The 26062-nt window shown below is 42.7% G+C and overlaps 1 protein-coding gene across 1 annotated transcript in view; it reads right to left on the minus strand.

Moving 5' to 3' along the window:
* The window catches only part of CMTM8 (CKLF like MARVEL transmembrane domain containing 8), a 46985-nt gene that overhangs the window by 12157 nt on the left and 8766 nt on the right, over nucleotides 1–26062 (minus strand). The window contains exon 3 of the mRNA XM_075828608.1: nucleotides 7039–7212. Within this exon, the coding sequence (XP_075684723.1) occupies nucleotides 7039–7212 (174 nt within the window). The remainder of the gene's footprint in view (nucleotides 1–7038; nucleotides 7213–26062) is intronic.

Below are 26062 nucleotides of genomic sequence, written 5' to 3' on the forward strand. Positions count from 1 at the left end.
GTGGGGGGCTGCCTATTCGCTGTAAACCTCTTCGATGTGGTGATCGCAATCGACCACCGCATCGAAGGGGTTAATTGCCGATTTCAGCGGCGACAGGCCGCTGATCGGCAACGGGGAGAGCAGGGCTTACACCCTGCACAGTTAACCGCCGCTGCAGTGTAGTGCCGCAGTTAACTGTTAAAGCGCGGACGTAACTGCACGCCCAGGTGCGCAAAGTTACTGCTCACCTGGACGTGCATTTACGCCAAGGTGCGGGAAGGGGTTAAAACAAAACTTAAGGCAGAAAGACCCACAAACAAGCAACAAGTGAAGACAGCTGCAGTAAAGACCTGGCAAAGCATCACAAAGGAGGAAACCCAGTGTTTGGTGATGTCCATGGGTTCCAGACTTCAGGCAGTCATTGCCTGCAAAGGATTCTCTACAAAGTATTTTTAAAAAAAAACATTTTATTTATGGTAATGTTAATTTGTCCAATTACTTTTGAGCCCCTGAAATGAGGAGGCTGTGTAGAAAAATGGTTGCAATTCCTAAACGTTTCACAGGATATTTTTGTTCAACCCCTTGAATTAAACCTGAAAGTCTACACTTCAATTGCATCTCAGTTGTTTCATTTCAAATCCAATGTGGTGGTAGCCAGAGCAAAAAATCATGAAGATTGTGTCATTGTCCAAATAATTCTGGACCTAACTGTATGTACCTAGTTTAGTCATTTAGGCTAATGAATGGGTATTACATTTCATGCATCATGTATGTTAGCACTATTCTTTTCTGTAAAGTATTAGGTGCTGATTGTTACTTTTTTTGCATTAGTCCCTTTGGGAGTGGAAGGATAAGGGAAGCAGGAAATGCGTTAGCCATTTGTTAGTGCTAAAGTAGGTTTAGCGAATTGGTCAGACATAGGTGGCCGAGAACACTATTAAACTGGACCATCTAGAACAAGGGTGGGGAACGCGTATACCGTGGGGCATATAGGCCCGCAAGATCATTAGGTCTGGCCCGACTTCACTGCCGCCGCATCATCATTCGCTACTTGGCTCCATCCACTTTATTCCCTCACATTTTAGGAGCAGGAGGGCGGCGGACAGAGCCAAGTATGGCGACTGTCTGAGTGAGGCCGCTGCGTGCCGGCAAGGGAGTGGACTAGTCCAGTCACTGGACGTGAGGTCATGTGACTGGACTGGTCCACTCCTGGGCCAGCACACACTGACCTCTTCATCCACTAGTAGTGGATGACCGTACTTGGCTCCATCTGCCCTCCTCCTGACCTAAAAGTCAGAAACTTAGCGGAGGCCTAAATTTAGAAAAGTAGCTGTAGTGTAGACATAGGACCTGTCCTAAACGCATGAAGCGAGGTCAGGTGACAAATAGCTTTCCCAACAAGGACATTTATGATATATCCACAGGATGTGTCAAATGTCAGATAGATCTGGGACCCGCACCTCTCTCTAGAACGGGGCCCCCTAAGCCCCGTTCTACCACTCTGTGTTCCGGCTGATTTCCGACCATGAAGAAGAAAACCGCGTAGCTCGCTGAGCTACGCTGTTTCCGTAACTCCCATAGTAGTGCATGGCAGTTACAGAAGCAGCGTAGCATGCGAGTTACTCTGTTTCCGAAACGACCATTTAGTTCTATGGGACTTACGGAAACCGCGTAGCTCAGCAAGTTACGCTGTTTTCTTATTCGTGGTTGGAAGTCACAAGCTACAGAGGTAGAACGGGGTTTAGGGGGCCCTGTTCTAGAGATAGATCTGGGACCCGCATCTATCTCTAGAACAGGGCCCCCTAAACCCCGTTCTACCTCTGTAGCTTGTGACTTCCAACCACGAATAAGAAAACAGCGTAGCTTGCTGAGCTACGCGGTTTCCGTAAGTCCCATAGAACTAAATGGTCGTTTCGGAAACAGAGTAACTCGCATGCTACGCTGCTTCTGTAACTGCCATGCACTACTATGGGAGTTACGGAAACAGCGTAGCTCAGCGAGCTACGCGGTTTTCTTCTTCATGGTCGGAAATCAGCCGGAACACAGAGTGGTAGAACGGGGCTTAGGGGGCCCCGTTCTAGAGATAGGTGCGGGTCCCAGCGGTGGGACCCGCATTTGACATATCCAGTGGATATATCACAAATGTGCCTGATGGGAAAAGCCCTTTAAGTAAGTTGGAGCAACTTACTGCTGCGAGCACTTCTTGTCAAAACTTACCATTGTAAAGAGTGACCGACGGAGTATCAACATCATAAATACCAGCGAACATCTCACACCTCACCAAAGAGAAGCAGTTCCAGCCATCACATTAGGGGTGAGTTAATTAGATGTTTGACCATATATTCTAATTTTGTATGGCCTACGAACGATGTTCTAGATATCCAAATGGCCCGACAGAAAAAAGGTTCCTTACCCCTGATCTAGAAGAAGTAAAAGTCGTAACAAGATCTCCCTAGGTGACCCCTCAATGGGTTCATAGGCCAACATTTTCTAATTACATCCCCGTTCGTAAGCCTCATTGGAAACTACAGTATGCATAAACAGCTGATAAAAGTTAAAACATTTCCACAAATGTTAGTTAGATTACCATCAAGTTTAACCCTTTCATGACCAACGGTCATTGATGCCCCTGTGTCCAGGTCAAATTTAAAAAAAATTGATATGCACTTTTCCATCATGATATGCAAACGATAATATCTTTGGAACTGCTTTGAATATCACAACTATTTTTACAAGACTTGAGGCTTTCATTTTCTAGATTAGTTTAATTAATTCAGTGTTTTAAATTTGTATTATGAGCAGACAAATCACTAATTTTTTAAAAAAAAAAAACACTTTTATTCTATCTACTTACACTGTAGAGCTCTGCAACAATTAGTCCTCTTCTCTCTGTCACCCTGGATCGCTGTGAGGGGAGAGTGAAGAGGGCTATATAGATACAACCGTGAAAAAAATGGTAGTCAACAACGAATCAATGGTCCGTTTTTCATGGCTGTTTTGCATCAATGGGTCTCAAAATTTTAATCCGTTTCCCGGGCCGTCTGGCCATTTTTAACCGCCATTTGCCATCTGTTTTTCATGGACGTTAAAAAAAATAAAAAAAAATAAAAAAAAAAAAATGGATGAGTTTTAGTAGTTAGTTTTTTTTTTTCCCAACCCCCTGAAAACACCATGGTGCCTATGTAGATAGTGACGCAATACCACTGTAGATAGTGCCACATTGCCCACATAGATCGTGCCAGTGCCCACATAGGTAGTGCCCACTGTAAATAGTGCCAGTGCCCACTTAGTGCCACAGTTCCCATGTAGATAGCGCCAGTGTCTCCTGTAGATGTGGCATTATATTGGCACTAGTACCCATGTAGATCGTGCCACACCCCCTGTATATAGCACCCCCCTGTAGATAGCACCACCGCCCTGTAGAACGCAACATCTGCCCTGTATTTAGTAATATTCCTGCTGCAGATAGCGCCAGCCCCCCCCGTAAATGACACCCCCTTCCTGTAAATAGCACTACCGTAGCTCCCTGTAGGAGCAGAATCCCTCTGGCCGAAGATTTAGTTCCTACAGGAAGCCCCTGATGTCTCTGTCCATATATGGATAGTGACACCAGGGGCTTCTCCAGTAGCGGAATCCCCGGCACAGAGCAAATCGGACACAGGGGATTCCGCTCCTAGAGAGAGCCGCTGACGTCGTTGTCCATATATGGATAGTGACACCAGGGGCTTCTCCAGTAGCGGTATCCCCAGCCAGAGTGTCAGCCAGGGATTCCGCTCCTAGAGAGAGCCACTAACGTCACTGCCCAAATGATCAGTGACTTCAGGGGCTCTCTTTAGAAGCGGAATCCACGGCCAGTGCGATCTGACACCGGGGACTCCGCTCCTAGTTAGTTCAGGTGGCGCTATCTACAGTGGGGGGGTTGCGATCTGTAGGGGGGGGGTGGCACTATTTACAGCGGGGATGGAGAGACTGTGGGGGCTCCCTCAAGGGCGCTGGCCGGGGATTCCGACGCTGGAGGGAGCTTAGTTGGCGCATTCTACAGAGGGGTTTGCTCTACAAACAGGGGGTAGTGTGTGGAGTTATCTACAGTGGGGGGTGTATTCTAGAGCGCTCAAAGCCCCGGCCAACATGAGAGTGCAGGACTGCTTACACTGAAGCAGCACTGCACTCATTAAACCCGTTCCAGGCGGTCGTTTATACACTTTCTAAATGCACGGGGCATCGGCAGTTACAACGTATATAGCCGCATGGCAGTCGTAAAGGGGTTACAGAAGTTTTCACAATCAATATTTATCACCTAACCAAAAGGTTAGGTGATAAATATCTGATCAGTGGTGGTCGGACTTAAGGGACACACACTGATCCCAAGAAAGGGCTTACCTGGCCGTCCCTGTGTGCCCCATATGAATGGAGCGGTTCTGTGCACGCTTGGTCGCCGCTCCATTCATTTCTAAAAGCCTGCCGGAATTATAAAGACCAGTGTTTATCTTGGTGAATAGCTACTCGAAATATAAATGCGCCTTAAAAAGTAAATTTTAGCCCTTGACACTGCAGCTCAAAGTAAAATTATTGGCTAAAAAAAAAAACCCTCTACAATTCCCAACATTTATCGATCTACCTTATGGGTACTCAACTTGGCCAAATTCTACAAATTCTAAGAAGCTCATGTGGACAAGCGTATTTGTGAAACGTGTTGTCTGATCCCAAATACACTGCTGATAGCATTCTTTGGGCCCCTGCTGAACCTCTGTGTCTCAGACTGACAAAAACAAAAAACTGCGTGACATTCATTTCGTGGAAATGTTTTCTTTATTTAGTAACAATAAGGAACATAAGTTTGTTGGGTCACTAATGTGACCAAACCATGCCTTCTCCATGTGGTTCCAAGTGTCATGAATATAACCTGCTAGAATCATCCATTTAACTTGCTAGAATCATCCATTTAACCAGAGAAAGATACAAGTACATATTATGCAAATTTCAATGGAAAATTTATCATAAATTGCACATTTCTTCAGAATTAACGACCCACTTCCTAGCAATTTTTAATTCAGATTCTCTGCGTGGGAGGGGAGAGCTTAGAGTGTGAATTATTAAAAAAAATGCATGAAAATGACTCATGGGTATAAAAGCATTAGCTGTGGTGCTTTAGGCCAAAAGAGATGAGAATTATGTGGAGGATACATTAGAAAATCCCACTCATCCATCCTCTAACCACGTCTTTATTTGATGTTTCACTTCAAGGAAAGGTAAAAATCAATACATTTACATATTGAAAACATTTCTGTTCCACAATATACTTTGGATTATTACGGAGTTTGCAGCAGTTTTATAAAATCCCTTAATCTAGCAGTACATAAAACACAAAATGAGAACTAAAGCTTAGTGCAAAGCCTAGCAAAGGGAAGCTTCATATGTATGTAAATGATCATGTAGGTTATCAGAACTGCAGATATTTATATTAGAGTATGCAAATAGCTCTTCACCGAAAAGGAACCGGACTTACATGGTAGCTACTATTAGGTACAGTATCACTTGAAACCAGCAATGTCTTACAGTTGGAAGAAGACTCTACTTACACAATAAGGTGGAAATAAAACGTAGTATGGGCACAGATTAGACTCCCTGTCTGTGACCCCTCTGTAAATAGACACCTATCAGAGGTAACAAAGTTGCCACCATTGCACAAGTCCTTGCCACTGTTCTCACATATTTGGATCGACATCCTAGCTTTAATGTTTATTGAGCTCTTATCACATACAACATTTCTCATCAGCCACATTGACTAGCAAAATCCCAACAAGGCAGACATCATATATGCCCGCTTTTGATAAAGGACTTTAGAGAAATTTTAAAAAATGGCGTGCACTACACCCTTTATTTAGGCTACGCCATCAACGTAAGGCCCATGAATCCTGAGTAAATCCATGACTTCAGACTCCAAAGAGAATTCAGAACTCGCATTGAAGAAAATTCTCCTTTCCTTGCTGTAGAACACTGTAGGAATTGTACACCAGCAACATGACGGCTCCAACCAGATGATGTCCTGATGCCAGGGCTTAAAGGGATCCGGTCATCAACATCTTACCTGTTAAACTCACCTGACCCCTCAATGGCCGCAGCTGTCCAGAGTTCATTCCTGTTCTCTTCTTTCCTGAAGTCCTCTGTCAGTAAATATAGTCGTTTAAACTTTTCCCGCCTTTTATGGTAATTATTTTTCCCTCTGGGATGCAGCTTCTTAACCACGCCCACTGCCACCACCTGTCCGGCCCTGACTGGCTAAGGAGCTATCAATCAAAAAGAAGGAGGTGTAGTCCACTCCGAGATGCTGGAGGAATGAAAATCTGACTTTTGAGATGAAGATTTGACTCTTTTCTGCTCATTTGCATACGGCGTGGGACCACTGAAAAACGGAATACTAAAAGGTACAGAGCTTACTTAGAACATATTTATAGCTTAGATGACAATGATTTTTCACCAGGTATTGCTGGCTTTATAGCTAAAATGCTGGTGACAGGATCCCTTTAACAAGTACCAAGGAACGGATATCACAGTTTGGCGTAGTCTAACCCCCAAAGGATTCAATGGAGCTGGCTTGCATGCAGCCACCTCTCTATTTACTTCTATGGGAAAACCAGCCAGCTTGAATTGGGGGAACGGGATCAGCACCTATAAAAAAGGTATCTATGGCATATTCCATAAATGTTGAAGATGGGAATAACCTTTACATTTGGCTTGGTGGCCCCTGGGAGACTTGCCGACTTCTGAGAGCCCAGGAAGTCTCCCCTTTTCCCAGACATTCCAGGAGAGAAGCAAGTATGCATCATATAGCATTAGGATATATTGAGAGAGGTCTATTTCATAACTAACAAAACATTTGGAGAAAGAAACACTAAATGGGTAAAATACACTATTCCCAGTAGGATACAAGACAATTTGTATTCTAATTGACAAAAATGCTATTTTTCCTCCTAAATGGTTTTTATAATTGAGGTCCAATATCTGTTAACTTTAGTATTTGCGGTTTTGTATGTATTAAAATTAAAGAAATATACTTACTACTAATGTCCATGGCACCTTAGGGATTCTGGTGTGTGCTCTTGTAACATAAATTATGAAAAGGAATGCTGTGAGGACCCAGTAAAATACAGCTACAAACATCACCCAGCCGAAGGCAGGAAAACGGAAATATTCAGAGCCTGCTATTAGAGCCCAGACCAATAATCCAAATACCTAAAAAGGAGAAGCAAACATGAATGATATAATTCTTTGGATTTAGTGTTAAATGTCAAATACTTCAGTTTCTAATCGTAAAAAAACAAAACCAGCACCCACACTATGACCTGGTGGCCATGTTAATTTCATACAAAAACTTCAAGCAGTAGCCCTCACATCCAGAATAAGATTCCTTGAATTTTTATTGCACCAATACAGTTGCATTACAACGCTTCAGCTCATCCAAGATATAGAGTCTGTTTAATAAAGACTAAAGGGGGTGATTATCGTTCAGATGAGCATTCATATAACGCTCGTTGCCGATATTTGCCCAGTGTAATCCGGGAAACAATGAACAGATCTGTTGGCCGTATCGCTTTAAAAAAGTGAAAATGTTATCGTTGTCGGCAGCACATCTCCCTTTGTAAACAGGGAGACGCACTGCCGACATGATAATACTGGATGGGGACGAGCGATCGGAACCACCGCTTGTCCCCATCAATAGCTCTGTGTGACAGGAGCAAACGCGATGTCTCGTTGATCGGCGCTCGCTGCACCAGCCGCTTATCGACTTGTGTAAAAAGGGCCTTAAGGCCCTGTTCACACTGCGTGTATTTGGGCGCCGAAATACGCGTCAAAAAAACTCATTAAGCTTCCCATTCAAAATCAATGGGAAAGCGTACAGTTAGTACATACAACACAGGTTTTTTTTTATAATGTGCACAAAACACGTCAAAAAACACTTGTATTTTAAAAAGCGATTCAAAATAAATGCTAGCGTATTTGCCACATTTTTGTTTTTTTTTAGCAACGTGTGAACATACCCTAACACTTGGACGAGTCGATACACATCGATATCACAATGTTACTGTATTGGTTCAATAAAGATTCATGGGATTTTATTCCAGACCAGAGTGATATAATTTAGAACAGTTTCCAATCCATCAATTCTTACACTGCAAAAGCCAACAATCTTAGGCCAAGTTCACACTGACTTCAGCGTGCACAGAGCCTAATATTTACTTGAGCGGCTCTGAACCTCTTCCCGGCACTACTGTCCTAAGCAGGCAGCAGCGCTTTGCAGGGATCAAACGCCGTGGTTGCCCTGCGCATCCCTGCCCCCTTCAGACATCCTGTGTCGCTTCCTCTTCCTATTTGGCACAAGGAGAGAGAGGAGATAATGACGATGTCAGCAGCCCAGTAAGAGCAGGCTGTCCGAGACCAGCACTGCAGTACATCCAGGCAAGCTGCATGTCCCACACTGAGCAGGGAGAAGCAGCGCCCAGACTTCAGAAGCCGGAACCCAACGCCAGCCACAGCACTCCAGTGCCAACCAAACCATACAAAGAACAGCCAGCTCAGCACCTTATTATTTTAGCCCTTTCCTTGCATACAGCGCCGTCTCTTAATATATACAGCGACAGATGCCACTGTGCGTGGACTGTTTTAGTTAAGGGGGTCTAAGGTGTACTGAATGGGGTCATATGTACTATTTGTAATTCAATGACTGTTTAGTAGAATATGGCTTTAAAAGGGATTTTCAGAGTTGAAATCGATAAAAATGGTTGCCCAAAAAATCTTATAGGATAGCTTTTCAAATTTAGTACCAGTCCCTCATTGCTTCCTTTTGCCATCACAACCAACACGATAACGTGTCAGTCAGTAATTGACTGCTACCGTCACGCTATAGCAATACTATGAAAACAGGAGGCACAGGGGACCCCAATAACCAGTAAAGCAGGAACAGCGACCAAAACGTAAGTATTAGTACAAATGAACTAGATTTTTGCAGTGTAGATACATGAAATTTTACTATAAAGTAGAAGACCATCAATGATAAGACAGGTAAGTACTGAGCCTTGTGAAAACTAAAAGGCTGTCCACGGTTTTCACATTTTCAAAGGCAATTTTCATATTTTAGTCTTGCAAACACTCGATATTTGGTTTTGTGCATGACTAAAAAAACAAATAATTTTTCATGTATAAAACGAATACGACTTGGGAATGTTCATTCAAACATTTACATCTGCTGCCTTATAAAGTTGTAGAAGTTAAACTCACATGTTTTATCACTAGGGGGAGCAAACAGATCATATTTTGTAAAGAAAATAAATATAAATATAAAAAGAGAAAAAATTAACTTGCTGCTGTGATGATATTGTTGGGCAAATTAAAATGCAAATTTCTAGAGCCGCTTCTCCAGGAATGTGTTCAGTTAAAAAGAGAGTATTATTTTTGCCCAAAATTTTGAAAGGAAGAAATACAGCAGTCATAACTAAACAGGAATTCGCATGTGTGTGATGAAATCAAATGATATTAAAAAAATCAAAAGAGGGCCATGTTCTTAACCCCTTAATTACAATATTCTAAATGACCTTAAAAATTGATTATTGCAAAAATAACCACGCCTCAAAGCACCACATGTATTTCATGTAGGATCATATGTAAACTAATGTTATGTTTTTCATGTTGCAGATACACACACACACACACACACACACACACACACAATATAAAAAGTCTACACACACCCCTGTTAAAATAACAGGTTTTTGTCATGTTACAAAATCAGTCCAAGGTGAATCATTTCAGAACATTTTTCCACCTTTAACGTGACCTATAATCTGTACAATTCCATTGAAAAACAAACTGAAATAATTGAGGTTGGAAAAATAAAAAACAAAGAACAAAAATAATGTGGTTGCATAAACATGCACACCCTTAAACTAATACTTTGTTGAATTACCCTTTGACTTTATGACAGCATTCAGTCTTTTTGGGTAGAAGTCTATCAGCATGGCACATTGTTGCCCACTTTTCCATGCAAAAGCGATCCAAATCTGTCAGATTGCGAAGGCATCTCTTGTGTACAGCCCTGTTCAGGTCACCACACATTTTCAATGGGATTCAGTTCTGGGCTCTGGCTGGGCCATTCCAAAACTTTGATCTTCTTCTGGTGAAGCCATTCTTTTGTTGATTTGGAGGTATGCTTTGGGTCGTTGTCATGCTGAAAGGTGAAATTCCTACAGCTTTTTAGCAGAGGCCTGCAGGTTTTGTGCCAATATTTACTGATATTTGGAACTGTTCATAATTCCCTTCACCTTGACTAAAGACCCTGTTCCAGCTGTAGAAAAACAGCACCAAAGCATAATGCTGCATCCACCATGCTTCACTGTGGGTATAGTGTTCTTTTGGTGATGTGCAGTGTTGGCTTTGCGGCAAAAAAACCTTTTGGAATTATGCCCAAAAAGTTCAACCTTGGTCTCCGACCATAACACGTTTTTCCCACATGCTTTTGGCAGACTTGATGTAGGTCTTTGCAAAACACAGCTGGGCTTGGATGTTTTTCTGTGTTAGAAAAGGCTTCCATCTTGCCACCCTACCCCACAGCCCAGACATATGAAGAATACGAGAGATTGTTGTCACATGCACAACACAACCAGTACCTGCTAGAAAGACCCGCAGCTCCTTTACTTTTGCTTTAGGCCTCTTGGAAGCCTCCCAGACAAATTTTAGTCTGGTCTTTTCATCAAGTTTTGAGGGGCATCCAGTTTTTGGCAATGTCACTGTTGTACCAAATGTAATCCACTTCTTGATGACCGTCTTCACTGTATTACATGGTATATCTAATGCCTTGGAAACTCTTTGGTACCCTTCTTCTGACTGATGCCTTTCATCAATCAGATGCCTTTGATGTGTTGTAAGCTCTTTATGGACCATGGCTTTTGCAACAAAGAAAATGTCAGGAAAATCCTAATAGAACAGCTGAACTTTATATGGGGTTACTCAGAATCACTTTAAATAATGGCAGCTGTGTGCTCACTACTATTTAACATTAGTGTAAATGTGATTGGGGATGTGGTTGTGTTCAGAATTAGCCAATTATAAAAGAGGGTGTTGACACTCATGCAACCACATTATTGTAGTTCGTTTTTTTCCCCCTCTAAATTATTTCAGTTGGTCTTTCAATGGAATAGTACAGATTACAGGTCACATTAAAAGGTGGAAAGGTCTGAAATCATTTACCTTGGACTGATTTTGTAACATGCAAAAACCTTGGCATTTTGTGCAAACTAATTTATTATATATATATATATATATATATATATATATATATATATATATATATATATATATATATATATACACACATACATACATACACACACATATAAATTAGTCTACACACCCCTGTTAAAATGCCAGGTTTTTGCATGTTACAAAATTAGTCCAAGATGAATTATTTCAGACCTTTTTCCACCTTTTAATGTGACCCATAATCTGTACTATTCCATTGAAAGACCAAGTGAAATCATTTAGAGGGGAAAAAAAAATATATATATATATATATATATATATATATATATATATATTTCCAAAGGAATAGGCAGCACGACAGGTTCCAATTCAGTGAAAAAAAGGTTTATTCACCCATACGTCAGTGCAACGTTTCAGCCCACATGGGCCTTTCTCAAGCATAACAAGCAATGTGTGTAGTAGGTTTAAATACAGCATGACATGTGATTACATGATTGTGATAGTTAAATAAAATCTTAATAATAAAATGGAATTAATCCAATATTCCAAAGATTGAAAGATGACCACAAAACAAATTGTTAAATAAAGTGTCAAGTGCAGTTGAAAAAATTGTTAGAAACATATACAGTGCCAGTGATAATAAAATTCATATACATGATTAGTTTATTACATTATAACAATATACATGGGTTTCATATTAGGAACCTACCCCTCAGAGTTCCCAGCTGGACACAGTGTCTCATATTACCATGCCATCTCATGCCTAGTTGTTCTGACTAGATGCCAGTCTACGCACATGTTGCAAAGACTCATGTCGTAACCAAGGTAACCATGACTCACAAGTGCAGTGAATAAATTAGACATCCATCTTTTCGGTGATGCAGTCTGAGACAGTTATCGCCATGTTAGTGCATGGCATGCCAGCCTCAATCTCACTATATTTCTTTTATTATTAACAATGTGCCTATCTGGATCAAATGATTCATAGGCCTAAAGAGCAGAATGGTCTTGGATTTATTTACTCTTAACAAGTTACAATGTTTGGGAGGAAAAAATTCCTATTTCCACTAAAGTCCCCCTCGTGACCCACTGAGTCCTCCTATAGGGGAACTCAAACTCTTCAATGACTTGACACCTCCACTAAGAAGCAGAGGGGTACACAAAACGAACCATATAGACAAACAACTAGAGTATGCAACTATAATATGCACGGCTATCAACACACAAAAAAGGGGTAGACCTAACCCTGTAATTTTGTTAATGAAGGGTAGTTCTCAAATATATATATATTTATAACAAACCGTCACAAAACACCAGACAAAGAATGGTAATAAATGGGTGGATCTTACCATTTTTTTCTAGGGCACAGTGAACCTGGACAAAGAAGGGTGGATTACTCAGGGACGATTCTAGCTTTTCCCCTGCCTAAGGCGAACATTATATGGTGCTGCCCAGGTCTTGATTGACATCCCCCTGGTTGTTCTACATCACTACCAGCCAACTCTTTTGGATGTGCCATTGCCTTGTACTCCCATGAAATGCGCGGTGCAGCAATGAAGCCGGGCAGAAAACCACTCGCTGCACGGTGCGTGCCAATGCAATGGCACATCAGAGATAGTTGGAGGAGACTCGGTGATGTAGAACAGCCAGGGGGATGTTAATCAAGCATAGAAAGGTGGGTTTGTAGTCAGGACTGCATGACTCTTCAGGATAGCAGCACCCCCACATAGCCCTTTATAGAGTAATTAGTATACAGCTGTTGAAAGTGCCCACTGTAGATATTGCCCCCCATAGATAATGCCACTAACACAGTTAACTATAAAATAAAAAAATTAAAAAAACCTCTACATACTCCTCTTAACCCATTCCCTCACCAGCCTCCAGAACGCAGGCCTGCTCTCTTCTAAGCAGGTCTGCTGGAGCTAAACGAAGCAAGTGGCATGGCATCGTTGAAATGCATGTAGTGGCAGGGCAAGGTACTAGTGTTCCTTGTCCTGACATTCAGCGCCTTTCAAATGACGCAAGCCACGCTATGACGTCATTGCGCCACCTGCATCATTGAAAGGAACTAATGTTCCTTGCCCTGCGAGCGCTAATAATTGTATCTGCGTCCTATAGACACAGATACAATTATAGTGCAGGAGGGGGTGGCGGCAGTGGGCTCCGGTGACCCGATCCCTCAGAGGCAGCAGGCCACCGCCTGAGGCGAGAGACTGCCCTCTTCTCATGGACAGTGCGGACCAGAGTAGATACATACATTACGCATACAGTACGTACATACATTACGCAAGCAGTACATACATACATACATACATTACATTACACACTACACAAACACTACATTTACCTTTTGTGCAGGCTTCTGCCTATATGCATCAAAGTGTTGCTGTGCAGGGAGACTAGAGAAAATCAGTAGAAGAGGTGGAGAGTCCATGGCAGGATTTGCCCTCAGCCCCTTCATACAGGCAGAATATACTCCCACTCGGCCCGACATTGAGAAGGATCGTATTACAATAGCACTGCATACTATAGCTCTGCTATTGTAATGACAGCAGAGTGGAGAGCAGGGGAGGGGGGGGGGTTAAGGTGGCACAGGAGAGATGTTTTTAAGGAAGCAGCACATATTGCAGCTGCTAAGTGGAGGGAACCTTGACCAGCAGTTCTGTAATGCCACCCCCTCAACTCATGTTTGATGTGGCCCTTCCGATCACACTAAGGTGATTTTAACACAAGGCGGATACGCTGCGTGTTAGCACACAGCCAGTGGCGGATCATCATTAGGGCAGTTCGGGCGGCTGCCCGGGGCCCAAGGCTCCCATGGGGCCCATGACCACCCGAACCCCCTCATGCCCAGTGGCGTCGCTAGCACCGGAGGGAGCCCTGGTGCCAGGACCACACCTGTCAGGCGAGGGGAGCTTCGCTGCTACTTAGCAGCCAAGGTCTCTGTTGCTTTAGAAGCTCCCCCTCCAGCCCCCCTTCCCTGCTCTACACACCTCTCCTGCTGCTAGCTGTCGGGACATGGGGGAGGGGAGACTGTCGGCGGGCTCTGTGTCGTGCTGTGAGCAGGAGAAGAGCTGCAGTGAAGACTCACAAATCTCCTACATAAAAGGTAAGCGCATAACGTGCGCACTCTGCGCATAACGTGCGCACTCTGCGCATAACGTGCGCACTCTGCGCATAACGTGCGCACTCTGCGCATAACGTGCGCACTCTGCGCATAACGTGCGCACTCTGCGCATAATCCCAAAACTGCAGCATGGTCACTGTGGTAAAGCAACATCATTGATGTATGCTGCAAATTTGGGGTGTACACACTCTCCTCTAGTGTCCTCACACAATCCCCCCTCCCTTCTTCTGGCTAGTGCCAGGAGAAGGAAGGGTTTCAATGTCTTCAAACCTCCTACACTGTGTGCCGCCATTTTCTGAGGATTAGATACAGGGCTCAGCATACAGTATCACACAAACATACACGAATATAATACACACATCATACACGAACATTAATTACCTGCTCCTGCCGCCGCCTCCGCTTGTCTACGCTCCTCTTCCTTGCGCCTTCGATTCGTTGAACATCTGGCCGGAAGCCGCGGCCGGAAGTAGTCATCTTACTGTCCGGCAGCGGCTTCCGGTCCACATGAAAATGGCGTCGTATTTCGCTCTACGAATAATCTTCGTTTTGGTCTGTGTGGGAGCGGCGCATGCGCCGTTCCCACACAAACTGCGCACACAACGGCTTCCGTTCGCATTCTCTATGGGGTTGTATGTGCCGTATAGCATCTCTGTATGTGTCGTTAATCGACACATACAGAGATGAAAAAAATGGCAGCCCCCATAGAGAAGTAAAAGTAAGAATACATTAAAAAGTAAAAACATGAGAACACAATTAAATAAAAATTTTGAAAATATTACCGTATATTAAAAAACAAAACAAAAAAAAATGACACTTTCTCTTTAAAAGGGGTCAGCTGTTATTCCTAGATATGGGGGGGGGGGGGGAGAGTAATAAAGTTCCCAGGAGTCAATCCTGTGGATTACTTCTGGGAATAAAAAAAAAAGAAAAAAAGGTTAAAAAGAAAAAACAAGAATATTGTCATTAAGGGAGATCAGTAGTCACACCTACTTTTCATTTACAAATGTTGGAGGGTATGCACTTTAGATATTGTGCTCCTCCCGTTCACATTAAGACCACATTCCATCTTTACAAGAACAACTATATTATAGTACTCTGGATTAAAACTGCATGTGACCATTTAAATTAAATACATCGCCCTTCAGACAAAGCAGTCTAGCTAGAAATAGAAACCATTGGGTTGATTGTATTGATTTAATTCTAGTCCTAAAATAGCAGGTTCCAAAATACATTTATATAAAGTGAAGACACTTTTCTGAAAGGTTTTTAAAGAAAATCAATAATTGTGTTGGGTAATACTTCTGAGCCGTGCTCATTTCTTGGTGCCGCAGAGCGTACTGCACAAGAGTTACACGACATCCCCTGTCTGAAAGATTAAGCAGTCAAATTGAGCAATTAAGCGTGTGCTACGAAATCCAAGAAGCTTCATTATACTTTAGAGAAAAGACGACACAAGTTTCTACCCATACTAATTAAATTCTGTTTTCAACAATAATGCAAATGGTTCAGCGTTGGTGTGAGCAATCGTCATCTGATTTTCAGAATTTAGACAAAGTGGCTAACATATTAAAGGGAAGGTGTCTAGCCACTAGAATGGCCATCGCACAATCTTGGAAATCTCCGATTTCCCCCTCTATCCAGGAGGTCATTAGAAGAGTTAATAGCCAATGTTATCATGAAACTTATTTAGTTTCTGATTTAGTTCTTCATGGTCGGAATGTAAAGAGATGGAATTCTTGGACTCATTCAAAATACTATATTTAATTATGATCTTAAATGGCTAATTTGAGATGTGTTTTACTTATATGGAGTGTCATTCTAATACGAACAGTATTGTGTGTCTGTTACTTATGTGTATTTTTGTTTGGTTGTAATGTATAAAAATCTTTCAATAAAAATTTAAGATTTAAAAAAATAAATAAAGGGAAGGTGTCATGAATTATATTTTTTTATTATATTGCTTTTAATGTAATATTTTAAATTTTTTTATTTAATAGTGTTCCCATGTTTTACTTTTTAATGTTTTCTGACTTTTACTCCTCTATGGGGCTGCCATATTTTTTTTTCCCATCTTCGTATGTGTCGAGTAACGACACATACAGAGATGGAATATGGCACATAAAACCCCAGAGAATGCGAACGGGAGCCGTTCCATTCTCAGTTGCGTTCGCCGTCTGTGTGGGAACGGCGCATGCGCCGCTCCCACACAGACCAAAACAAAGCTTGCTCATAGAGCGAAATCCGGCGCCATTTTTATGTGGACCAGAAGCCGCTGCCGGACAGTAAGATGACGACTTCCGGCAGTTGCTTCCGGCCATTTGTTCAACGAAGCGAAGGCGCAAGGAAGAGGAGCGGAGGCAGGAGCAGGTAATTTATGTACGTGTATGTTCGTATGTATTATGTTCGTGTGATACTGCCTGCGGAGCCCTGTATCTAGTCCTCTTAGCACTGTGCAGTCTCTCAGAAAATGGCGGCACACAGTGTAGGAGGTTTGAAGACATTCAAACCCTTCCTTCTCCTGGCACTAGCCAGAAGACGGGAGGGGGGATTGTGTGAGGACACTAGAGGAGAGTGTGTCCACCCCAAATTTGCAGTATACATCAATGAGGTTGCTTTACCACATTGACCATGCTGCAATTTTGGGAACTGCTCCCTCTAGTGACCATGTAGCCTAATTAATATTTCCTGACTTGTGAAAAAAAATAAAAAATAAAATAAAATGTGTAATCACTTAAATACTAATATTTAACTGAAAAAAAAATTCTAGCGACACATTCCCTTTAAGCTATTGCCGTTTAATTTGTATTAGCGATTTCAGTCCAAGCCCTTCAGACAACACAAAATGATCCATTACGATCCAGAAGAGAATCTAGGCTGGCAATAGTCACACTAAATGAACAAAAAAGGTACATTGACAACCCCTCTAATTTTTGGGTTTAGCAACTTCAGGTCACCCATGTTGCTAGTAGACCGGATTAGACTGACCCACCAGAGTGCCAGAGGATCCTTCAGTGGGCATAGCCTCTTATACAATAGAACAACAGGGCCTCAAAAGTCCAGCAGACGACAACCCCAATGGAATCCAAGTCACAATCCACTAGAGTCACTTTCTTATGAATTGATTTGCAAATAATCCCTGTTCACATTGCATAGGCAGGATATATTAATACGGCCTAAAAAAGTTAAGGTGATATTAAAAATTGAAGTGCACAGATTCTCTATACCTGGAAGTAACTTCTGGCTGAGTAGGGGCATAAATTCAAGCACACAGTAATGCAGTCTCAATAGACAAAAATTAGCAGTAGAATGCCATGCCACAGCTGCCCTGGACAATTGCATGCGTTATTATTGTGAAGTGGTAAACCACGACCAGAAGGAATAGGTTTCCATGGCCAAGCAGCCACACAAGTCTGAGATCGATATGTGGAATGCCAAGACTTTTGATAGATGCGCACACACACCACCATTGGATTCTAGAGCCATGGATCATTCTACACCGTCTGATGAATCAGAGTTTGGTGGTTGCCAAATTATTACTTCCTGTCTGCATGTGTGAATTTGGGATATTTATTTTTCTATTCCAGATGCTCATATTGAACAGTACTTCCTTTCTGGATAGAGCCTGGAGGAATTAGCACCCAGGGTATGAAAGAGAAATATAAAATACTTCTACGGGACTGCGAGACAGTATTCCCAATGGGTTATATTTTTGAATATGTGTTACACTTGAATGTTTCAGATCAAACTACTTTTAATATTAGACAAAGATAAACCAAGTAAACAAAAAATGCTGTTTTTTTTAATGATTATTTCATTTATTGATGGGAAAATGCTGTTCATAGGTACACGTACAGGTAGCTGTACCTATGTGGAAAAGTAATTGCCCCCTTAGCTACTAAATCAACCAGTTAGGCCAGGATCACACATGTAGTTTTAACAGTGTCTTTGTGGCAGTTTTTGGCTCAGGTGTTTTTTTTAGCCAAAGCCAGAAGTGGACCCAAAAGAAAGGAAGGGTATAAAGAAAAGACTGAGGCTTTATCTTTTTGTCTCCACTAATGAGTTTGGCTCAAAAAAAAAAAACAAGCCAAAATCTGCATCAAGATGTGCGGGTGCAATTCCGGCCTTAACCAAGTTTAATTGACAATTGGGTTCACTTTCACTAGCCATACCCAGACAAGATTACGGTCAGACCTGATAAATAAATTTTCCCCAAGACACAACCGCACTAGACCTTCTAAATTTGTGCGGGTGCACGTATTAAAGACCTCTCCCACAGGCTGGCTAATCTAATATTTTTCTTGAATAATGACATCACTCCAGTTTCAAACGCTGTGTTTATTTTATTCCAGCAATGTATGTATCATGTTAGATGAAGCAACGTTTCGGGCAAACACAGATATGCCCTTGGTCAAACTACATACGGCTACAGAGTCTGGCATGGAACTGTGTAGCCATACATAGTGTGTCAGCATGTTTAAGAGCCTGCATCGCAGAACCAGTCAAAAATGGCATAACAGTTCAGCATGCTGCACTATTTTTCTAGTAGAAAGATAGGCACGATGACTAAAACCATTAAAATCAATGGATTCCATCAGGGGTGGCATTAGTGTCCATTGTGCAAGGAATGACACTAATTTTTCTCTTCCCACGACAGAACAGAATAATAAAACACTGAGTGCAGAAGTGCACATAGACTTATACTCCTAGATAACTCCTTCAATATTTTGCAGTAAAGAAGTACCGCATCAAAACAAGAGAGAAGAGGAGAACCCCCAAACATTAAATTGCAATGAAACTATAGAAATCGTTTTAAAATAAGAGCCGCCTTTATGACAGTAATAAATACCGGTTATAGCACAAGGTTATATCTAATAATTATTAATTATACCAGTTTCAGCAAATTTTATTCCTAGTATATTGTTTAAAGGCTATGTAAAACTTTGAAAGGGCATTTTTTTTTTTTTTTTTTATAAAAATGTCAGCCAGCGTGATTGGTGCAACTTTTAAATTAGTTATTCAAAAATTTTACATTTTGAGATACAGCTGCTCTGTATGCTCTATACCAGGGGTCTCAAACACGAGGGGCACCTTAGGTCTCTAGGGAGAGGAGAGAGCAGGCTGAAGGAGAGCGCCGGCGCCGCTTCATTACTCCCCATATACGGACAGTAATGTCAGGGGCTTCCCCAGAGTTCCGGAGCAGAGCTTATACTAGTGCTGTGCTCTGGGACTCCAGCTCTGGGGATTCCCCTGACATCACATTCTGGTCCAGGAGGATCCCCTGACGTCACTGTCTATGGACCGTGACGTCCAGGGGCGTAGCTAAAGGCTCATGAGCCCGGGTGCAAGAATTCAGCTTGGGCCCCCATACCCCTCCATCATCAGACCCCTGCGCGCGCCTATGCCCAACAGCCCCATAGTATAATGCCCCCACACAGTATAATGCCCCATACCGTATAATGCTCCCCCATACCGTATAATGCTCCCCATATCAGCCCCCCCATACAGTATAATTCCCCCCCCGCAATATCAGCTCCCCATACAGTATAATGCCCCCATATGTGCATAATATAAAAATAGCATAATTACTTACCTATCCCCGTTCCCACGTCGGGTGGAGGATCCTTCGCCCCCTCCGGTCTGTGCTATGAGTGACTCAGCGCAGGCAGGCGCGATGATGTCACTACATGCCGCCTGCCTGCGTCGAGCCGCTCAGGGCACAGTGAATGCTGGATCAAGGAGATGTCAGCTCCTTGCTCCAGCATTGATTGGAACCGGGACCTCGGTGAGCGACTCACGAACCCCCAGGGGGACATGACCCACAGTGTAGGGATGTCACGATACCAAAATTTGGACTTCGATACAGATACTTCGTTTACTTTGCCAACAGTAATAAAAAAATAAAGTTCTTTCGTTTTTTATGTGAGGCACGAGGTGTGGTGAATTTTGAATGTGCCTAACATTAATAGTAATTAACCCCATCAGGTTTCTCAGTCATAATGGGTTAATATGTAAGGTACATGATGGGGTTAATTACTATTAATGTGAGGCACATGGAGGTTAAATTCATCATTGCACCTTAAGCCTCACAATTAGGCCCCATGCACACGACCGTAAATAACCTCCATTTTTATTGACCGCAATTGCGGGGCTGCCGCTGTGTAATACAGCCATTGCCCCGCTCCTGACAGGAAGTGTGCACGCGGTCAGCATGAGGTGATGCGGCCAGCGCTGCACTAATGAGCGGCGGCGCAGGCACCGAAGACAGAACATGGGGGTGTTTTGTAGCACGCCCGCCATGTTCTTTCTTCAGTGCCTCAGATCATTAGTGCAGCGCCGGCCACATCGCATCATCCTAACGGCGCGCACATGTCAGGACTCGGGAGCGGGGCAGTGACTGTATTACACAGCCGCAGCCCCCTCTCATAGTCATGTGTACTATACTGTATTTTGTTGTATTGTGCAGTTTGCGGTGGAGGAGGGGGGGGGCTGTGATTTAATGCCCCCCCCCCCCTCTCCACCGCAAACAACACAATACAAGGCATCACAACACAATACATTACATTACACTGCAGCTTACCTGGAGTCCTCCGTACCGACTCTTCTGCTATGTCTGGAAGACGTGTCACATGACAACACGGTCACATGGTACACTACTAAGTGCACCATGTGACCGTAACCAGGAAGTGCCGGTTTCACGGCACAGAAGATTTAGTTAGGAAACATGTTGTATGGCAACGGGGGCCCGTGGGCCCCCAGGCTTAGGGACCCGGTCGCAACTGCGACCCCTATAGCTACGCCACTGGTGACGTCAGGTGCTCCTCCAGCAGTGTGTGTGGCGCCATCTACAGAGGGCACTGTGGCGCCATCTACAGAGGGGCTGTCCAATCTTGCCAGTCCTTTGTCTGCCAAACTCTGCCAACTGAGCAGCCAGACTGCATTTAGCGACAAACTGGAAAACTGGATTGTTAAAATAAGCACGTGAAGTAAATTTCCGTTAAGCTTAAACCTAGCGCTATTATTATAGTAATGTAGTATTTTAGTAATGTAGCATTATTATAGTAGTTCAAATAACTAACTGATTAACAATACTTTTGTATTGTAACAAATTTGAAAGTACTGCGGCCCGTCGACTTCAAAATTTTTTCTATGTGCGGCCCATTTACCTGGCCGAGTTTGAGACCCCTGCTCTATACAGAGCAGCTGTATCGCTCGCTAAATCCTGCTCCAGTCAGGTCCGTGGGACTGACAGGTTCAGTGAAAGCGGGTCCCGTGTGTCGGACACTCAAAATCCACCGGTAATCTATCACATGTTAGTTCTTAACTTAGATGCGATGGATTACATGTGGATCCTGTGTGTCAGACACGCAGGACCCGCTGACACTGAACCAGTCAGGTCCGCAGGACTGACCGTTTCAGGCTCGTAATGCGAAAGATACAGCTGCTCTGTATATAGAATGCAAAGCAGCTGTATCTTAAAAAGTAATTTTATTTTTTTTAGAAAAAACTACTTATAAAGCTGCAAATCACACTGACTGAATGGAATTTTTTTTTTTTTTTTTTTTGAATAAAAAGATCAAGGGTTTACATAGAGTTTTAGTTTAACAATTTTCTAATATACTTTATAAATTCCTTATGGTTTTCAATGGTTATCTACTTGCGGTCATTCAATATCAACCTTAGGGCTTATTCAGACGAACGTGATATACGTCCGTGCAACGCGCCTCGCACGGACCTATATTAGTCTATGGGGCCGTGCAGACAGTCCGTGATTTTTACGCAGCGTGAGTCCGCTGCGTAAAATTCACAGCATGTCCGTTCTTTGTGCGTATTTCGCGCATCACGCACCCATTGAAGTCAATGGGTGCGTGAAAATCACGCGCACCACATGGAAGCACTTCCGTGGGACACGCGTGATTCGCGCAACAGCAGTGAAAAGTATGAATGAAAACAGAAAAGCCCCACGTGCTTTTCTGTTTACAAACAGTGTCATAATGATGGCGGCTGCGCGAAAAGCACGCAGCCGCGCACCATATGATCATGACACATGGTGCTGTTAAGTGCCTTTTGCGCACGCAACATGCCGCGTTTTTTACGTGCGCAAAACAAACAAGCTTGTGTGAATCCGGCCTTACTTTGTTTACCGCCAGTGAATAAAAATCTGTCCATAGTCATGGACTCAGGCGCTGGGATGGTTAGAAGACAACTTTGATACGCACAAGGTTTAACTGTATCTAGCACAACTGTATCTATTTCACTCCCCACGAAACGTTATCCTCACACGACTCCATGAAGCAGAGTTTAGCCTGCTGTGTTCATAGTACGTATAGATAAAGGATTACCTGGGCTTTTCACTACAGACTACCCATTTTCCTCCAGTTCTGCAAGCACAAGAACAGCGGATGCAGTTCCACAGTGAGGACCCTGCATGCAGCAGTCTACATCTGTGCTTCTTTGATCCCTGTAAGCATGACAAAGTTTCTCTCCAATGTTACTCACTTGCCCGATCGGACATTGGTCGTGGGGAGACTCAAATGCACGCTTGGCAGTAGTGTCACCATAGAAACCATGCAAAGCCCAGAATATCATGCACAAGGCTAATTAGGGGGTCATACAGTTGCCTCGACAACTGTACTACCCAGTGTGCAGTTGCAACTCTTCACAACCCAACGTCAGTTCGGGGGGTTGGGAAGTAACATTAGAGGTAGGTCCTATTTTTTCGAGGACCCTTCACACGCACCGTTGAAACAACGGTCGTGTGAACGGCCCCATTGAAATACATGAGCACGATTCTGGCCGTAACGAATATGTAATCCAAGAACCTTTTATTGGGTATTTCAGGTCTTTCAGGAGGAGTGCTTTAAATAAAAAATCATAAATTCTATATTTGGCAAGATATTGCAATGTTATTAGGTACTTTTATCATTATTGATCCATTTATTATCCTTGGTCTTATGGGGATTGAAACCAGCAGAGTAATACAATGCTTTGTTAGTAGGCATGTTTCTGGCTTATCCCCTGTGTTCTGAACAATTATTTGTGCAGCCATGGACTCTGCGCTGTTCAAAGACATCAGTAGAGACTTATAAGAGGATTGCCCCCATTGTTTATAGTCTACCGGCAGTTAAGATGACATTTGCAGAATAGTTTCAGTCTTGCAGAGATTTGCCACATGCCTTTTTAAAAATTCTGTTTGTTCCTTGTCAGTTGCTCCTCAGCAAGACTGAGCCTACACTTTGTTTTTTGTCCTTTCATCTACGAGCCAAGTTTAGCTTTCTTCTCACTTTCTTCTTATTAAATCTCACCCGTTTCCTTTGTCAGTGTTCTGCATGCTGCGGCCTCTGATAAACTCAGATCCGCTCTGGTTTAACTGTGGCGAACCTTCATATAAATACTTTGACTCATCCGCAGAAGAAAGAACTACAAAGCCACTTTTGTTTGTAAAATCTAGGGGGAGATTTATTAAGAACGGCTTTTTAAATACCAGTCTCATTAAACAAATCATTGGAGCCGAACGCTCTCAATCTATTTGTCGCATCTTTTGGCTTACCATGTGCCACAATTTATGGCGCAATGACCGTGCACCTTCCATTACCCCCTTTCCATCGGTCATAAAATAATAAAGTAGTATACTCATTGCTCCTCTTCTTCCCTTGGGTTCCCCTCAGGCTTCCTCAAAAAGCTGCAGCTCTTACAAGGTCCTGATGGTGAGCAGATGAAAGTGAGTGTTAGGGCTTTATATACGACAAAGTACTCAATGTCCTAAGTGCCGCGTCACATACGTCATAACGCTGCCCTGCGTCGGTACTTCGTATGAGCAACAACATGCCGAGAAAGTCTGACGGAACCTGTAGAGAAGAGGAGTGGTGAGGGAAGCATCGTTTTTTTTGGGGAGGGGGAAGTTGTCCAATCGGGGCAAAGTACAGGACAAGGTGAAATGTATGCCAGCTAAGTGCGGATGTAGATTACCGCTATAATTTACGCCGGTTTTCCGGCGTGAATTATAAGAAACATGTTGGGTCGATGTGACCACACACCATTTTGAGAAGCCACGCACTTTTCACAAAAAAGCGGTGTAATAAGGCCATAAGTCGCAATTTGCATCGAAACTTTTCTACATAGAAATATTGATAATTCCCCACTTAGTTCTTTCATTACAACATTCCGAGAACTAGAACTTGTTTTTCCATGGATGTAGCTGTACCCGGACTTAGTTTTTGCGCGATGAGTTATATTTTTACCATTTTGGGCTAACACATTGATTAACTTATTTACATTTTTTTAGGGGAAGGGTAGAAGGGAAAAAATAAAGTGTGTTACTTAAAAGTCCCTTCTTTTTGTTCAAGAAACAGTGGAAAAATAAAAACTTTGCAGCTCAGGCTTCATTTGCGCTATTAATTCTGGCAAAAAAAAACGGAAACCTTACGGATCAGAGAAAAAACAAACAATGTGCAACGGAAGCATTACCATTGAAATCGATGGTAATGAAAGCGGAAGCTATGGTTTCCATTTGCCTTTCCGCTCATGGGTTCCTTTGACGGAAAGTTCTGACTGAACCCATGAACGGAAGCCCGACGCAGATGTGATTGAAGCCTTACCCCTTTCATTACACACCAAATATCACTCAATTCTGTAGTTGACTGTATAACAAATATAACTTTATAATAGACAAAGAAAAAAGGCTTATATTTGCCAGCCAAAGTATTTTTACATTATGTGACTGATGAAATATTTTTTATGTAAAACTGGCTACGGATACAGTTTATTTCTTTTAGAAATGGACTGTAGTTGATTTACAGCACATGTGCGATGGTAACGAAAAACACCCTAAACACTGCCAATGATTTCCTCCTGACAATATTTATTTTATTGGTGTGTATGGTCTTTGATCTTTCATCAGGGAACAATAGTAAATGGTTAAAAAAACAAAACACAAAATTGTTTACAGTTTCAATGATTCCAACACAAACTAACATTTAACTAAGATTTTACACAAAGATAACTCAGAGCCTTTGAAGAGCGTAATCTACAAGGTATTCGTAGGGTGACCGTACGGGAGAGACTGTCAATTAAATTAACATGGAGAAACAAAGAATCTGAACAGAAATGCTGGATATATTTAGAAATACAAATAATGTTTAACCATTATAATGTATGCTGGTATAAAGCAAGTCTACAGATGCAAAGCATATTTTAACCACTTCATGACTGGGGTATTTTTACCCTTTAGTAGCCGGACACTATTTACATCAAGGACATTAAAGGTTTCTTTTCATAGGCTAGAAGTATTTTGCATTTTGTTTTATTTTAGCACATCTCCCCTAAAAACTTCTATGAAACATTATTAATACATATAATTATATTTTTATGCTCTCTGTAGCTGAAGCCTTGCAGGGTAAAACTGCACTGACATGTGACAACTATACATTCAGACCCAGGGGGGGGGGTAAGCAGGGCATATGCCCCAGATGCAGTTGCTATTGACTGGAGGGGGGCACCAGCGCAGCTAGCTCCATGCCCATCCTCAAAGGGGAGGAGGAAGAGAATTTGGCATGCTGCAGCCCCAGACACTCCGGTAGTAGGCCTGTAACGTCTTCCATTTTACTGCATATTGAAGCAGCCCCAAAGGGATCGCCTTGCAGCTGTCGTCAGGTGGAGCAGCCTGTAATTCCGACTGGATTAATGCTGTGGGATGTAGTGTTA

Source organism: Rhinoderma darwinii, chromosome 5 (assembly GCF_050947455.1).
Source record: "Rhinoderma darwinii isolate aRhiDar2 chromosome 5, aRhiDar2.hap1, whole genome shotgun sequence".
NCBI classification, from domain to species: domain Eukaryota; kingdom Metazoa; phylum Chordata; class Amphibia; order Anura; family Rhinodermatidae; genus Rhinoderma; species Rhinoderma darwinii.